This window comes from Balaenoptera acutorostrata, chromosome 9, assembly GCF_949987535.1.
Source record: "Balaenoptera acutorostrata chromosome 9, mBalAcu1.1, whole genome shotgun sequence".
Classification (NCBI taxonomy): Eukaryota; Metazoa; Chordata; class Mammalia; order Artiodactyla; family Balaenopteridae; genus Balaenoptera; species Balaenoptera acutorostrata.
The window spans coordinates 67,468,366-67,484,180 of record NC_080072.1 but is presented as its reverse complement, the minus strand read 5'-3'; the positions used below and the strand labels follow the sequence as shown (position 1 = coordinate 67,484,180).

Here is a 15,815-nt window from a genome sequence, read left to right as displayed (position 1 = left end):
ATTTCAGAGACCCAAACTTAGAGGCAGGAGCCTCACTTTATCATAGATAATTAAAAGCCGGCTCTATGGTTTCCCTGTACATGTTTGCCATGTTATTCCATGTAGTCTGATCTCTTCTTAGGCCACAGAACTATTCTGAAACAGGAACAATTCCATTTCTGGTAATCCAGAAATAGGGCTGCGTTGTTATTATATTGTTTGCTGTACCTACAGTAAGTTACAAGTCATTTTAGTTTAGTATCCTCCAACTGGAACACTTTCTCCCTTCTTGAGGACTAAAGTGCCGTTCTCTCTGAAATTTTACCTTTCATTATTTATAGAGAGGAACCTGAGAAATATGAACTTACTCATAATTATAGGTCAGCCTCCAGGGAAGTCATTAAGTACCTAGAACTTACCAGTATTCACATCTATCTCAGACTCTAAACTCTTTTTTTTTTTTTTGCCTTCTTTGTGCGTCTATTTATCGGCACGTGTTTCCTATCACAGTCCTTTCGAATAATAAGAGCTAATGTTTATCTGACACTGCTTATGTGATAGACCCTATTCCAGCTAGTCTAAAAGACTTAACTCATTTCATCCTCACAACAAATCCTTGGGGCAGGCGCTGCCCTGGTCCCCATTTGATGGCCAAGGAGACAGATGCTTTGGAGAGGAAGGATCTTGACTGAGGAAGTCACTGCATCTTTGGCAATAGCTGTGATGTGTTCAACACCAAAGTCCAGACTCTAAATTCTTAAGTGACTCTTCACATGAGACTTTTAATCCATGAGGGATAATGTCATTGAAATGATATTCTGACTTGTAGCAGGGCTGGGTCTTTAATCTGCCCTGCATTAGGACAATCAGGGTCCTTTGGTCGCCTGCTGTAAAATCCCTGGTATTTTTCCAGCTACAGCTTTTGCTTGACAGGTGTGCTTGGAGAGGGTGTGTTTACACTCTTTTTGCAGCTGATCCTGCCAAGAGAAGGTCCCATGAGTCCCTCCATGACTCACATGCCATGTGCCCACACATTGTACCAGCCACCTTGGTCTAGCTTGTTTCCATATTCCTGATGTGAACTGGAGTTTGTCCCTGATGCAGCTGTTACTGTCTCACGAGCCAGACTTTTTAAGTGACAGCAGTTCCAAGTCATGCAGCCAAGAGGAAAGCTGGATATTTTCTCTGTTTTAGAGAGTGGAAGAGTATTGCTCCAAGCAAGCTGTTTGTCAAGATAAGATTTTTCAAATATTGTTTTCTACTTTTTGGCTATTCAGTACATTCATGAGAGTGGGGGCAGGAATACAAGCATTTTCCCAGGGCCATAGGGAACTTCATATTTGTTGTAAGGCTTCTTAGGGCAGGTCAATGAATGAGCTCAGTCTTTAGGCTCAGGTCAAAGCCTAGGCTCTGATATCTTCACATGGATTTATTATTCCTGTGTGCACCCCTAGATCACTGACATCACCTTGGGATTTGTTCATAGACTTTGTTGACTGAAGTTCCATCAGTTCAAACAGTTTTCATGTCATATACCCAAGCCAGTTCCACAAACCAGACAGTGAAGAAATGGCTCAGATGGCTCAGCTCTATTCCAGTGGGAAACCTTAATAGATCAGAACATCACTACCTCATTCACAATCCTCCAAATATGCTGGAATGGGGTACATTTAGGACATTGGTTCTTAACCATTGGGGGAACATGAATCTCTTTAAGTTAAATGAAATTTATAGATATTCCCTCAAGGACAATATCCATAAAGTTCTGCAAACAATTTCATAGTTGCTTAGAGACTTTTCATGTATAACTAAGGTTGGGTATTACATTAACCCACTAATAAATGATCAGAATCTGCCTCTGAGGGCATAAGCCAAACTCAGGAAAAGGTGCTTTGCAACTTTTCTGTTTTTCCAATTAATCCAGTTATAGTTACAAAATAATTATAACTAATATTTACCATGTGTGTTCTGAGCCAAGTACTTAGCTAAATCCTCTATATTTTAATCCTATGAGGTAAGTAATATTATCATGTTCTTTTCTAGCCGAAGGCTCACAACTGAGGATTACAAAGATTAAATATCTTGCCCAAAGACAGTCTAATACATGAAAGAGTCAAGATTCTAACTCAATCTTGTGGGCTTCAATTCCTGACCCTGTACAACAGCCTGCCAATTACAGTATCAGAATCAAAACACCACTATTCTCCTAGAAATGTATTTGTAGGCACTATGTTGTTATTTCTCTGGAGTAGAAGTTGCAGCTCAGCTGGATCAAAGACATTCCAACCTGGGCAATGAACTAGAGGAGACTAGGGTGATTAGGAGTTCCCCTAAAATGCCAGAGTCACAAGAGGAAGATCCTAAACAGAGGAAGCTGGGAGAGGTGACAACTCATTCTGGCACACATACCTATGGATAGTTAGAGTCTAATTTAATCATTGTTTTTAAGCCTCACATAATCAGACTACTATCAGTACACACATCTTTAATGAAACCCTTGGGTCAATTGTGTTACAGAATTCTGAATTTTTTTTTTTTTTTTTTTTTACTGTAATGAGCTTTTTGTTTTTTAACATCTTTATTGGAGTATAATTGCTTTACAATGGTGTGTTCGTTTCTGCTTTATAACAAAGTGAATCAGCTATATGCATACATATATATCGATATCCCCTCCCTCTTGCATCTCCCTCCCACCCTCCCTATCCCACCCCTCTAGATAGTCACAAAGCACCAAGCTGATCGCCCTGTGCTATGCAGCTGCTTCCCACTAGCTATTTTACATTTGGTAGTGTATATATGTCCATGCCACTCTCTCACTTCGTCCCAGCTTACCCTTCCCACTCCCCGTGTCCTCAAGTCCATTCTCTACATCTGCATCTTTATTCCTGTCCTGCCCCTAGGTTCTTCAGAACCATTTTTTTTTTTTTAGATTCCATACATATAGTGTTGGCATACGGTATTTGTTTTTCTCTTTCTGACTTTCTTCACTCCATATGACAGACTCTAGGTCCATCCACCTCACTACAAATAACTCAATTTCGTTTCTTTTTATGGCTGAGTAATATTCCATTGTATGTATGTGCCACATCTTCTTTATCCATTCATCTGTCGATGGACACTTAGGTGGCTTCTGTGTCCTGGTTATTGTAAATAGAGCTGCAATTCTGAATTTCTGATTTTACAAAAGTCATATAATGCCTCCTGCATACCGTGGAGCACACTTCTTAAACAACTCATTAATATTTCTACAGTAAAACATATGAATATTCATAGGAAGTGTGATAAATAGAGTATAAATAGTCTCATGACAGTGTGGGTCAAGTTCTGTCACTAGATAAGTTGAGAATGGGTCATGTTTTGCTGCCAAGTGAGTTATGAAAAAACTTATGGTTTTCAGAGCTCTGAGGATTTCAGGAATTATAGATAAGAAATATGGACCTTTACTGTTTGCCATCGAGGGGACAGACCACAGGTTGGCAAGCTATGGTCTACAGGCCAAATCAGGTCTGCTGTCTGTTTTGGTAAATAAGGTTTTACTGGAACACAGTCTCTCTCATTTATTTAGAGACTATCTGTAGCTATTTCATGCTACACTAACAGTGTTGAGTAGTTTCAACAGAGGCCTAAAATATTTACTGTCTGTCCATTTATAGCAAAAGTTTTCTGACCCCCGATAGATATACAGAGAGTCCACTGACGGCTAAGGTTTAACAAGCCTAGCTGTTGCCTAGGACTGACCATAAATGGGCAGAGGAAACATGGAGAGTCAACATCAGCCCAAGTACAACTGACTATTTAAGGCAAAAATGTTAACATTATATTGTGGGGTTTATAAGTACGGGGATGTAAAACATTTGACAATGTGGCATAAAGGAATGGGGTATAAAATTATACAGGGGCAAGTTTCTTATATTTTACATTAAGTGACACAACATTAAGTAGAATAAGTTAAGTTAAGAATGCCTATTAAATCCCTTGGGCAGTTAAAATTTTAATACAAGAGAAATAACTAAAAAGCCAAGAGAAGAATACTTTAAAAAAAAATTGGTTAATACAAAATAAGGCAGGAAAAGAGGAAAAGATGGACAAAAACAGATATGACAAGTAGAAAATAAGGCTGGAACACTAGAAATTCGCAGATGCTGACCTGGTTTGCACACAGATTCTTAATATGTGACTCTGTCCACAGAAGGACTTAAAAAAGCACCTTAGCCTCAGAACTGTAGACTGAGAGGACCTTAAGGGTCATATAAATCTAGTACTCTCCATAGTCCCTTCCTCCAAATGATGTTTCAGTTCCCCTGACAACAACCTTGCTTCAGCCCCTTGGGTAAAGAGAACCTCACATCTTATGAGGAAGCCTGCTCTAATTTTCAGAGTTATAACCACTTAGAAAGTTCTTTATTTCTGTTCAACTGAACCCTGCCTTCCTCTAGTTTCTATTCTGTGCTTTTTTTTTTTTAAAACATCTTTACTGGAGTATAATTGCTTTACAATGGTGTGTTAGTTTCTGCTTTATAACAAAGTGAATCAGCTATACATATACATATATCCCCATATCTCTTCCCTCTTGAGTCTCCCTCCCACCCTCCTATCCCACCCCTCTAGGTGGTCACCTAAATAGACATTTCTCCAAAGAAGATATATAGATAGCCAACAAACACATGAAAGAATGCTCAACATCACTAATCATTATTTTGTGCTTTTAACTGAACTTTTTTCTCTTTGGTTGCAATACATTTTATCTGGTTTTTTGGGTTTTTTTGAACACTTTAGGAAATTCATTCGAACAAATTTTCAGTATATTTCAACTCTAAACTGTGGCCAGTTAAGGAAGAGACAGACGTGGGGAGGCAGAGAGAAAGGGGAAAGAAGAAAGAGGTATTAAAGATGACATTACACAAACCCACACTCAGTGATGAGAGAAAAGGTTCAGGAGCAGAGATGGAGAAACCAAGGGGCCCAGTGAGAGAGGGCGAGAGAGCAAGAGTGAGAATGAGAGAGAATTAAACAATGGGTTACAATGGCAGAAAGCCATTATGTACTTTAATTCTTATCTAAAATTTAAGTAAGAGTATTTTTCAAATACTCACTCTCACTTTTGATGGAGAATAAAATCTATATCCTATCTCTGAAAACTAAAAGAATTCATATTAATTGACAAGAGAAGGGAGGAGGGGTCTTCTTTTACAGAGAATTATTCTGAGCTATTTCTTTTTTTCATGTACTGCTACCAAAGATTTTTACAATCATGTTGTATTTTCACAGCTATAACCACTAGTGATAATATCTCTGTGGTTGTCTGGTAAGTAAGAAATAATTACCATAAATCTAAGGGCTAATTCCAAAGGGAGGATTCAGTATCTGTAATAAATTTAAAGTAGGTTGATTGGTTTGAACCAAAATTAAGGTTTAACTTTTCTCACAATCACTTCCCTGTCAAATATGACATTTTCCATTCTACAGAGTTATCATGTTTATTTTTCAAAAATTGGATCCCTTGACTTTTTACCATTTCTCCAATATAAAACAGATTTCTACAACAGTTAAGCAATGGAAGTTGATCTTTTAGCTCTATTGAGTTTATTTGGAGTAGTCTAACGGAAAAGAACCAACAGCAGACTTGAAGTATTAAGAGTGAGTATAGACTTGCATTCTCTCCAATCTGGTATCACTCATTACCTCACCAAGCTTCAGGTCCATTATCTGTACAATTGACAGTTTGGACTAGACCTCATCAAAGTTAACAACTGGTAGAAATGGGTTGATGGCTCATTTGGGGGTGAGCAATGAAACTCTCTTCATATCTCTTCAAATCAGTAGCAGCAAAGAAAAAAAATCTTCCTGACACTAACATTTCTTCCTTTCTCCCAGCCTAGAACGTTCAAAGGTCATTTGCTCACAGGCAGTCAGTCACCTTTTGAAGCCTTAGAGGCCCATGTAGCCAATTTGAAGTAGCCAATGCCATAATGTATGAGTTCTTTTTACCTCAGTGCTCTGTGTTCTAATATCTCAACTCACTGCATGCTTAGTAGCCACTGCATAACTGTGACAGAGTGGAAATGTGTTAAGACTCAGCTCTGTATCCTACAGATTGGTACTTTTAGAAGTGGAATTTAGACAGTTACTCAAAATTGCTACTGACTGCAAATAAAACACTGTAGGATAACACTGAACAGCTAACCAAACTTAAGAATAAGTTAACATTCTGAAAAAAACACTACAGTAAAAAAATGTGATTGGGAGTGAAAACAGAATAGTATCATTTTCAATGTAGGTCCAAACAGATTGATGTCAGCTTTGTTCTTAGCATTTCTGTACTGAGCATTGGTAATCTGGTCACTTGAACCCAAAAGCTAGAAAGTTTTCCATACATATCAATTTTCAGATAGCTCAACATGCTGAGCATGGAGGTTGAAGGAAGAAGCATTTAGAAGAGCCCGTCTACCAATCCTACAAGTCCTGGAAAATAAAAGCACAGGGTACTATGTGAAGACACTGTATACCTAAGACATACCTAGAGATATGTCTACAGGAACTGACAGTGGTGGTATTGCTCATCCAGTGACCTCAGATTGGAAAATTATTTCAGAAATGCTTCTCTGGAAATGTGTGTGTGTGTGTGTGTGTGTGTGTAAAATCCTATAAATAATCACATTAACTTTCCCTCTTTACATCTCTATCCCCATATAAACGCTGAGAATGCACGAGGTTCTAGTATCTTCCAGCATTTTTACATTGCATGAGGTGCTTTATAAGCTATCGATTTTCAGAATTATTTTAAACATCATTCCTGAAAGTATCTTTATACAATGAGTTTAGCCATTGATAAAGGGTAAAATGAGAAAGGCAAAATCAGGTCGTATCCAAATTACCTCCTCATTCCCTAAAGCTGAAGACAAGATTAAAGATTTACCAAAATTCTCCCTTGGTTATTAGCAAAGGAAAATTTACCATTTTATTTGAGTGGAGATGAAAACCTTGCTATCTTTTTAAGAAGCCTAAAAGTAGTACTTGTTTAAACTTCTTGAAGTTATTCCAAAACTGTCTTTCATCATGCTGAGGTCAAGTCACCTTCTCACATGGGATTATTTTCTATTTCAGGTATAAGCTTGAAAGTTTAAAAAAAAAAAAAAAAGGTCTCTGAAGAGAAAGTGAAACAGACAGGCTTTTTGTTATTCTAAAGTGTACTGTCATGGAAAATTCCAGTGTCACCAATATGACAATAGGTACATTTTGGAGGACAGAAATCTATTGCTTCTTCATAGCTGAATATTTACATTTTTAGCTGAATAATTATTATATTCTTGTTCCTAAGGTATGAAATAATGAATTTCAAGGAAATGGGAAAAGATTATTTTGATTATATCAATGTTGGAAGCTGGGACAACGGAGAATTAAAAATGGATGATGATGAAGTATGGTCCAAGAAAAGCCACATCATCAGATCTGTGTGCAGTGAACCATGTGAGAAAGGCCAGATAAAGGTAAAGTGGAGTCTGTGTTTCTTTAATTTTTGTTGTAAATTCAAAAGTATTCATTAGCATTGACTGTTTTTAACAAGTTTAGATATTTGTTTTGCCTTTTCCACTGAAAGCTTCTAATTTTTAGAAGAAATTTTTTTTTAATTCTTTTCTCATTAATTCCTTATGATATCTAGTAAAACCCACAATAGCCTTAGAAGTCGGACTGGCTGAACCGATTGATGAGTCATGCCCACACCCTTTCTACTCATGTAAGCCTTTAAAGACATGCTTCCTGGGAATAAATAGTTCACAGCTGGAAACCACACCAATTTCTAATTAACTTAAATATTTACCAAACTCCTACTAATGTAATAGTTTACATTAATGGGACAAAAATAAGTCAGACACATTTACTCTTAGAAGATTTATAGCGTAGATGAGGAAAAATATCATGGGCACAGATAAGTAATGTCATGTGAAATGTGATGACTTCATTAAGAAAGAAAAAAAAGGGAGCTAAATAAGTTCATACAAAAGAAAGGGACAAGGACTTCCCTGGTGGTGCAGTGGTTAGTAAGACTCCACACTCTCAATGCAGGGGCCCCGAGTTTGATCCCTAGTCAGGGAACTAGATCCCACATGCATGCCGCAACTAAGAGTTTGCATGCCACATCTAAGGAACCTGCACGCCACAACTAAGGAGCCAGCAAGCCGCAACTAAGGAGCCCAGGAGTCGCAACTAAGGAGCCTGCCTGCCGCAACTAAGACCCAGCACAACCAAATAAATAAATATATATTTTAAAAAATGAGTTAATATATGTCAAATAGTACAGTGTTGTGTACATGGTGCAGTAAAGGTGCAATAAAAATTTTTTTAAAAAGGGACAGATTTCTTCTGAATAAATGTCAGACACTGAACCATGAAAAATGGATATGACTTCAGAGACATGTAGGGAAATGATCATTTATGTAGAGGGAATAATAACAGGTAAGGTACAGAAGTAGTCAGATTGTTCTGGAATAACAGTGAATAATCTAGGGGGCTTTGCTCTAAATGGTTATTGTAAAAGAGAAAGTTGCAATGATAGATTGAAGCCACATTTGCGGAGAGTTTTGGATGCCATACTGAACAGGCTGAACTTAATTTTTTATTAACCAGGAGTCTGAGAATAATTTTGACCAAGATGCTGACATATAATAGGTGAAGATGCATGGGTAGAGTTACAAAACATAAATAAAGAAAGAAGAGACAAGTTAGAAGGACACTGTGATAGTGGTGACAAGGTCCCTGAATTATGGAAGAAACAGTGAGAATGGAAAGGGGGTAGGGGAGGTATTTGAAAGAAACATTACAGATGTAGCCTCAATCAGCCCTGGCTATGAACCACAAAGCCTAAAATATTTACTATCTGGTCCTCTGCAGAAAAAGGTTGCCGACTCTTAATATTCAGTGATGGTCTGCATCTTGGCCAGTCATCTTGCAGTTAAACACTTCATGTGAAATTCTTTTTAGACTCACTTAGAATATCAGTTGTTCGTAATTTCCAGTTCTTCCCAGAGAAAGATTAGCCTGTATAAATTACTACATGGAAGTAGTCTCTGTTTTGACCCTTCACAGCAATATAGTTTGAACCAGTAACTTCAAAATATTGAATGTCTGTTTCAAGAGATTTCTTTATATATACTTTGCTACCCCCTTCTCCTGGGAATAACTTACCCAGTGGAAGAATCTGACTCCCTATTATCATATTTTCAATACTAGTTAATTTGTTAAAATGGTTATAGAGTCTTTTTTTAATCCCAAATTCTATTCTCCTAACCAGATCTCATTTTCACTCCATTAAATATACAATTGACTACATTTTCTTGATATGGTTTAATTAGGTCACTGAACAACTTCACTAATGATATCAACACATCACAGAATTGTTCAGATTTGTTAACTCAGTGCCCACGAACGGACACTTAGTCTAGCAAAGGTTCAAATATATAACATACTGTTATTCATAAAGAAAGCATCACTACTTCCAGGGTGCTTTTTTACACTTTTAAAAAAATTATTTATTTATTTATTTATTTATTTTTGGCTGCGTTGGGTCTTCGTTGCTGCACACAGGCTTTCTCTGGCTGCAGCGAACATGGGCTACTCTTTGTTGCGGTGCGCAGGCTTCATATTGCGGTGGCTTCTCTTGTTGCAGAGCACAGGTTCTAGGCGTGTGGGCTTCAGTAGTTGTGGCTCGTGGGCTCTAGAGTACAGGCTCAGTAGTTGTGGCACACGGGCTTACCTGCTCCATGGCATGTGGGATTTCCCGGACCAGGGCTCGAACCCGTGTCCCCTGCATTGGCAGGCGGATTCTTAACCACTGTGCCACCAGTGGAAAAAAATGGAAATTAATCTGAAAGAGAATTGTCACCACCTCCTGTATTCAAAATGAGCGTGAGGGGCTTCCCTGGTGGCGCAGTGGTTGAGAATCTGCCTGCCAATGCAGGGGACATGGGTTCGAGCCCTGGTCTGGGAAGACCCCACATGCCACGGAGCAACTGGGCCTATGAGCCACAACTACTGAGCCTGCGCATCTGGAGCCTGTGCTCCGCAACAAGAGAGGCCGCGACAGTGAGAGGCCCGCACACCGCGATAAGCAGTGGCCCCCGCTCGCCGCAACTAGAGGAAGCCCTCACACAGAAACGAAGACCCAACACAGCCATAAATAAATAAATAAATAAATAAATTTATTTTTTAAAAAGTCTGATAAAAATGAGTGTGAAACAGAACATAAATAACAAATGAAAAAAAGTAAAACAAATCAGTTCTGAATGATCAGAAGAAGACAGTAAGTTGTCACTATTTATTCAAAAAAAGATTGTAATATTGGAATTAATCTTGGAAAAGGGCATGAACTTATTCTGGTAAAAAAACTGAAATTTACAAAGCAATGCAAATTGAATCACAGAAAGTTAGCACATTTCTAAGAGGAAAAACGCAACTACTTTTGTTTGCCAGGCTACTAAGAAAGAATGCTTCAGCATTTGAAATGTGCCTCCTTGCATTACAAAATCTAGTAACTGTCCAGTGATAGTTTTATCAAGTGTGGTTGAAGTCACCCTGAAAATGAAATTCATGTCTCTATATGGATACTTATATGTATATTACTAATAAAACAGTTAATATTTTTAAAGTGTTCGACAGTTTCCAAATCATTGTGATATTCTATCTAATCCTCAGGAAACTCTATAAAGGCAGGTATTATTTTAAAAGCATTAGTCTCGGTTGTATGAAACAGGATCAGCTGCGAGACTGCTCAAGGCTGCACATTATTTAGTGGCTGTAAGTAAGACTAGAACCTTGGTGCCTCTTGATTCTCAAGCCAGTATTCTTTCCTCCACATCTTTCAAAATATCACGAACTCTATCTTTATACAGACCAATAAGGCTCAATATTTATAAGCATGGCCACGAAGTCCAACAGGCATTATTTGATCCCTCGTTTACCCACGTGTTGTGTGAACTCACTACGTGCCTTAGTTTTCATCCCGAAAAAAAAATGAATAAAATAAAACCAACCGCCTTATACAGAGCTGTTCCAATGTTTCAATGAGATGACACGACATGGCATGCACTAAATCACCAGCAAACAGTCAACATTATTATGAAGAATGCTTTCAATAGATTAAGCAGGTCTAATTAGCAAGTTTACCTAATTGATCTGGTTATTTTAGGGAAAGGATGTTTCAGGCCCTTCTGTCATCATTTCCTACTTGTATTGTTGCGATGTCAAGAGTCAGCACAAGGGACAGTACACAACAGAAGAAAGGGGTGCCAGCCTACAACTGTATTTGGCTATAGGTACCTAGACATTATTATCAAAGGTCATTAACAGAGTCAGCATCTAAGACAAGGATAAGAAGTGTAACTACTCCTGCGTCTGCTTATTAATCAGAGTTTTAATTATTTATAGGAATGTTTAATGAATGCTATCTCTATTCCACAGAGGCTACTCATGCACCAGTGGTGGAAAAAAGATAAAAGACATCCACGTCGAAAGGATAATATCTAGGACTCTTTCAACTGTTAAATTATTTCCATTATTTTCCATTGCCTTAAAAAAAGTAAACACATGAAGAGGTATATAATAGTCTCAGTGACCTTAACCATCTTCATCCCAAGCAAATCAAAACTACTAGTATAGGAAGGAATGGGCTGAATTATTGAACCAGATTTTTTAGTAGAAACAGTCCAAGAGGTGATCTCCAGAAAAAACTTCATCTTCTGCTTCTTAATTCAAAATAAATTCCTAATTATTTTTTATCAATATGGATAGATTTTTGAACTTTAGCAGGTATACAATGTGGGTTTTTTGGCTAACAATTATTCAACTAGTGGAGGGAAGCCAAGGTAAATCCAGAGAGCAAAAGTTCTTAATTTGAAGCAAAGAAAGGCACAAACTCTGAGAAAAATTCAGTTACATACACACATACAGAAATGTATATATATTTACATGTGAGCACAAACACGGACGCTTAATACAGGTATCTAAAGCTAATTACCAAAGATTTGCACTTAATTTCATTCTTGACCCTGTCACCAACAAATTTTATGATGTTGGACTGGTTGCTTAAACTCAGCCTGTTTCTTTAATTATAAAATGACAATGTTAATACTTACACTGCCTCTCCGAAAACATTTGAAATAACTTATGTGAAAGCCCCCTTCTGCTTTGTAAAGCAGTACATCTGAATAAAGGATTGCTGGATTTTTATCTATGTGAAAAAATAATCAAAATTTTAAATATTTGCCTTAGGTGATCCGGAAGGGAGAAGTCAGCTGCTGTTGGACCTGCACACCTTGTAAAGAGAACGAGTATGTCTTTGATGAGTACACCTGCAAGGCATGCCAGCTGGGGTCCTGGCCCACTGATGACCTTACAGGTACATGTATCACAATGTCAGCACAGGTACATCCCCCAAAATCAACTCAAAAAGGACACAGACATGGGAGGAGGGGGGTTACATCTCCAAGCATTTCTCATCTTGGTGGAACTGTTTATGCAACAAAGAATTCCCTTAGGAACAGACGCCTTCCCAACACCTGGGCTAATCATGAAAATCTTTAGATCGCGCGGAAAAATCGGCCTATATTCCTGCCCTCACCCCCAGACTAGATCAGAATCCTTAGGTTTTTCTACTGGGCATTTTCAGTCCATCTTCAGGATATTCCCAGAAGTTCCTAAGCAGGGCCCCAGTTAACTGTGATTTGAGGTGTAGAGAGAGAAGTATTAGCCGGAAGAGACTAAAATATGCCATGACATAGCCAAGAACAAAAAGGTAGCACAGAATTAGGTAGAATTTGGTCTAAAACTCTTTGTTTCTCTTATTGCTTTTCCTTAACCTAAACCAGAAACTTACAACTAATGAGTTTTCAAATAATGTCAAAACAGGGTAAGGCTCATCTCTGCTTGGTTTGGGGGGAGTTTGGGGAGGGGGGTTACTTTTTTTTTTGTTTCTGTGGTGTCTTGGTTTAGGAGTTTTTTCCTCCAAAAATGTGAAGGAATTATTGTCATTGTGTTCTCAATATGACATTTCATAGCTATTTCTAATCTTTACATTATGAAAACAGGATACCTTCCATCTTTCCTTCCAATTCCTTCAATAAACATTTAGCAAATGCATATTAGATGCCTATTTGCCTACCACCGATATAAAGACGTAAAAATGAAGCTATGCCCTCTATCGTCAAGAAGTTAATGAGGGAGGTAAACAGTGAAAATGTGATTACAATAAAGGACACAGGTTTGCGGACATAGAGTATAAGGAGGGGACCTGTGAAACTAAGTTTTCCAGGGAATTAAGAGAAAAAGACGTTCCAGGCAGAGGGCCCACCACGTGGTATGTCAGGTCACCTAGTGGTTTTACAGTTAAGGTGGATTAAGCACAAACTCCTAGAGGCTAGAGAATTATAACATCATCAGTGTTAGACTCGACCCCTCATAGCCCAAGAGATTATCCATGGTAGTTGTATTAGCTTATTCCAAAAACCTGGTTCTAAAAATCCTGTGATTCTGGGCCTTTTGAGGCCAGCTCACATTAAGACTTGTTTTCAGTGACTGGCATTTATGCAGAAGACATTCCTTTTCTTAAAACAAAAAATTTAAAAATTCTGATTTAATAAAACACCCAAGTACCTTGTGTCCTATTTTCACCGTTAGATGATAAGCTTTCTGATACTCATACATCCTGCTATCCCCAGAGCCAAGTCAGTGCTGAACACAGAGTCTTTAATAAATTTAGTTTACAGATAAACTAAAGCACACACACGCACACACGCACGCACACACACATACAGTAAAAATGTAAGAAAGAAAAAAATATGATTGGTTCTCTTGTGAGGGAAATGAAGAGCAGTTTTGGTGATCTTTTCCTTTATACTACTCGTTTACTTTTTCTAATTTCTAATTTCAATACGGATTATCATTAAACTGAAAAACTATTTCACAGATTCAACTATCCACATGGCTAAGCACCTTGAACGTGAATATGCAGATGTAATTTTTTGTCCTATGTTTTGTAAAACTATCACAATGAACATGGTCTGCTTTTTCATTCATTCAACAGAAAAGTATTTTGTTATTACTATTTGCACTATAATAATAGGTGCTGGAGAAATTGGGGTTAAAAATAGACATGGTTCTTATATCACTTACCATCTTGTTGGGAGAGAGACATTTCTTTCTCTCTCTCTCTCTCTCTCTCTCTCTCACACACACACACACACACACACACACACACACACACTCTCTCAGACACATACAGACAGGCATGGACTAATTGTGTTAAGTAGTATGAAGTAAAAGAACAAGAGTAAAAAAAAATGAAAATATTAGGGGAGACATAATTTAAATTTGTGGTCATAAAAGATCTCTGAAGAAGTGAAGATTAGCTGAGACCTAAATGATAAATACAGAAATAGCTATCAAAACATGATGAGAAGGGCATTTCTTGCTGAGGCAAAAGCATATGTGAAAGTCTGTTTATGGGTAAGCCAATGGAAAAACGATGTCAGAAGAGATCAGAAAGGTAGCAGGGGCTAGATCATATACTGTATAGCCTTGTAGAACAGGTTCAGGATTTGAGTGTTTAATACCAAGTACAATGAGAAACCTTTGCAGGGACTGTAGGAGAAGAAGAAAACATGATTGGACGTATAATTTTAAAGCATTACTCTGGTTGCTGTGAGGGAGAATAATTTGGATAGGGATGGAAAGTGGAACCAGGGAGATAGGCAGGATGGTTACTGCAGGTTGCCACTGCAGGCACCAAGAGCTCTTGGTGTCTTGGGCTAAACAGTGCATTGGAAGATTTCAGATATACTTTGGAGTAGAACCAACAGGACATACAGATGAATTGGTTGCAACAGATATTAAGTAAGGCTACCAAATTTTCTGCCTTGAGGAAAATTTGTATTCTTTGATAAGGATCAATAGTTTGGTTTTAGACAAGATCAGCTTGAGATGCCTTTGAGATTTTCAAGTATGAATTAATTAATTTAACAAATTAAGGCCTTAGTTTGTGCCAGAAATGTCATAGAAACTGGAAATGTAAAATTTAGTCTAAGTTTCCAAGAAACTTATAATCTAGTGGGAGAAAAGCATATAAATAAGTAACCATGCAGTAGACCAAGTGCTGTAGGTGAGAAATAAGCAGAGTATTATGGAAAAATGGAGAAGGGCACACCTAACCCTGGAGAAATTAGAGAAGGTTTAGTCTTGAGGCATAATCTTTCAGCGCATTTTTAAAAAAGTGAAGAAGATCCTATTGGGAAAAGTGCGCAGCACTGAGGCTATGAACGGCACCAGCATCCTCCTAATTTCTCCAAACAAAAAGAAGTGAGTCATCTGAACTCTTCTCTCTTCTTGGCAACCCGTATCCAGTCACTTAGCAAATCTGCTTATTTGCATTGCTAAATATTCTTCTCCCTCCTTCCTCTCCATTTATTGGTACAACTCTTCCCTTGACTAAGTTATCATCTCACGTTTGACTACTGCAGTAATTTCCCAGTTTATTTCCCTACTCCCAAATTTATGCCACATGCCTCCAAGTTTGTTTTTCATCTTGCTACTAGATAATGTATCCAAAATACAGATTTGTCCCTTTCATTTCATTGCTCAACACTGACCAGTGTTTTCATATCTCTATGGGATATGTCCAAGTTTTTCAACATGGCATACAAAATTCCCTCTCTCCCTCACCCTCCTATGATCTTTCTAATTTCAATCACCACCACTTTATTTTTTTATTTTTTTTAAATTATTTATTTATCTATTTATTTATGGCTGTGTTGGGTCCCCGCCTCCGCGCAAGGGCCCTCTCCAGTTGC

General features: G+C 37.9%; 1 protein-coding gene and 1 long non-coding RNA gene across 7 annotated transcripts in view; one reads left to right on the top strand and one right to left on the bottom strand.

Moving 5' to 3' along the window:
• Positions 1 to 15,815, top strand: part of GRM5 (glutamate metabotropic receptor 5) — a 539,179-nt gene that overhangs the window by 441,919 nt on the left and 81,445 nt on the right. For all 3 annotated transcript variants that reach the window (XM_057552875.1, XM_057552874.1, XM_007168476.2), the window contains exons 6-7: positions 7,298 to 7,466; positions 12,244 to 12,370. In XM_057552875.1, the coding sequence (XP_057408858.1) occupies positions 7,298 to 7,466; positions 12,244 to 12,370 (296 nt within the window). The remainder of the gene's footprint in view (positions 1 to 7,297; positions 7,467 to 12,243; positions 12,371 to 15,815) is intronic.
• Positions 1 to 15,815, bottom strand: part of LOC103017033 (uncharacterized) — a 251,473-nt gene that overhangs the window by 158,449 nt on the left and 77,209 nt on the right. The gene's annotated exons all lie outside the window — the stretch shown is intronic.